Source organism: Herpailurus yagouaroundi, unplaced genomic scaffold (genome assembly GCF_014898765.1).
Source record: "Herpailurus yagouaroundi ecotype Mexico unplaced genomic scaffold, PumYag 159, whole genome shotgun sequence".
NCBI classification, from domain to species: Eukaryota; Metazoa; Chordata; class Mammalia; order Carnivora; family Felidae; genus Herpailurus; species Herpailurus yagouaroundi.
In genome coordinates this window covers 15,051,308-15,052,462 of record NW_024412400.1, presented here as the reverse complement: position 1 = coordinate 15,052,462, position 1,155 = coordinate 15,051,308, and the positions used below count along the sequence as shown (strand labels likewise).

The 1,155-nt window shown below is 62.8% G+C and overlaps 1 protein-coding gene across 1 annotated transcript in view; it reads right to left on the bottom strand.

The window, feature by feature from the left end:
- EOMES (eomesodermin) overlaps positions 1-786 on the bottom strand; it is a 6,798-nt gene extending 6,012 nt beyond the window's left edge. The window contains exon 1 of the mRNA XM_040481109.1: positions 3-786. Within this exon, the coding sequence (XP_040337043.1) occupies positions 3-392 (390 nt within the window). The 5' untranslated portion in view covers positions 393-786. The remainder of the gene's footprint in view (positions 1-2) is intronic.
- Between the last annotated feature and the right edge of the window lie 369 nt (positions 787-1,155).

The following is a 1,155-nucleotide window of genomic DNA, read 5'->3' as shown; positions in this document are numbered from 1 at the left end:
GCGGCGGCGGCCGCGGCGGCGGCGGCGGCGGCGGCGGCCGCGGCAGAGGGCAGCTCTTCCTCCCCGCAGGGGGAGCCCTTGCGGCCGTCCGGGGGCCCGGGTTTGGCCACTGCCGCGGCGCTGGCGAAGGCGTCCCCGGCGTCGGCGTCACTGAGCATGGCCGCGGGGGCCCCCGCGCTGGCTGCTGTGGGTTCCCCGCTCCCAGTCTCGCACGAGAGGCTGCCAGGGAACTTCTTGGGCGCTTTGTCTAAGTCCAGCCTCTGAGGCGAGGGGGCCGCGCCAGGGAGGTGGCCTGCGCTCCCGCTGCCTCCGCCTCTCGCGCTCTCTAGCGGGTAGAAGTGAGCGCCGGGCAGGTTCACCGTGCTCACCAAGAGCTGCTCCCCTAACTGCATGCTTTGCAAAGCGCAGACGGCAGCTGGCTGCTTCCTCTCCTCCCGCGGCCTTAATATAAAGGCAGGATGGGGGAGCCAGCGCCCTCTTCCGAGGGGAAGGTAACTTCCCCTTCCTCCGGTGCTGGGGCTACCCACCTGGCTGCACGCGGGCGGCTAAGGCGCGCACTCGCGCGCCCCGACCCCAGCGTGCTTGCCGCAAGGAAAACTCGCTGAGTTTGAAGGCAGGAGGTGGCAATTGACCGAAGAGCACTCTCCTTTTCCTTCTCTGTCCTCCTTGCCTCTCGGGATCCCCGTCCGCCTCCTCACTCACACCCAGGAAGAAGAGGACTAATATCTCTGCCCCATCCACCCACCAGCGCTGTCCTTTCTGCCCTTCTCGACTGCCCAACTGTCCGTCAAGTTGACCACTTGGAAACTTGCAGGCTGTCATTGGCTGCTTTATATACGTGAGGCCAGGGAGGGGCTTCGCTGCCCCACAGCCCAGGACCCTCCTATTGGCTGATGGAGGTGACACTAATTCAATTAGGCATTTACTAATTGGATCAAGTCGCCTGCGACTTTCTTTTCCTTTAGTCTTTTTTTTTTTTTTTTCTTCCCAGAGACTCTGTCCTACTGTGAGAAGCAGTCGTTGTGTCCATATTTTGCTAGAGTTTGGGGGAACAGGATTTGGGGGGTCTCCGTAGCGGGGTCCACTCTAAGCATCGAAGTCATCTCAGCAGCCTGAGCGGAGGATGCGGGGGCGGGAGCAGGTTTTAGAGGCTGG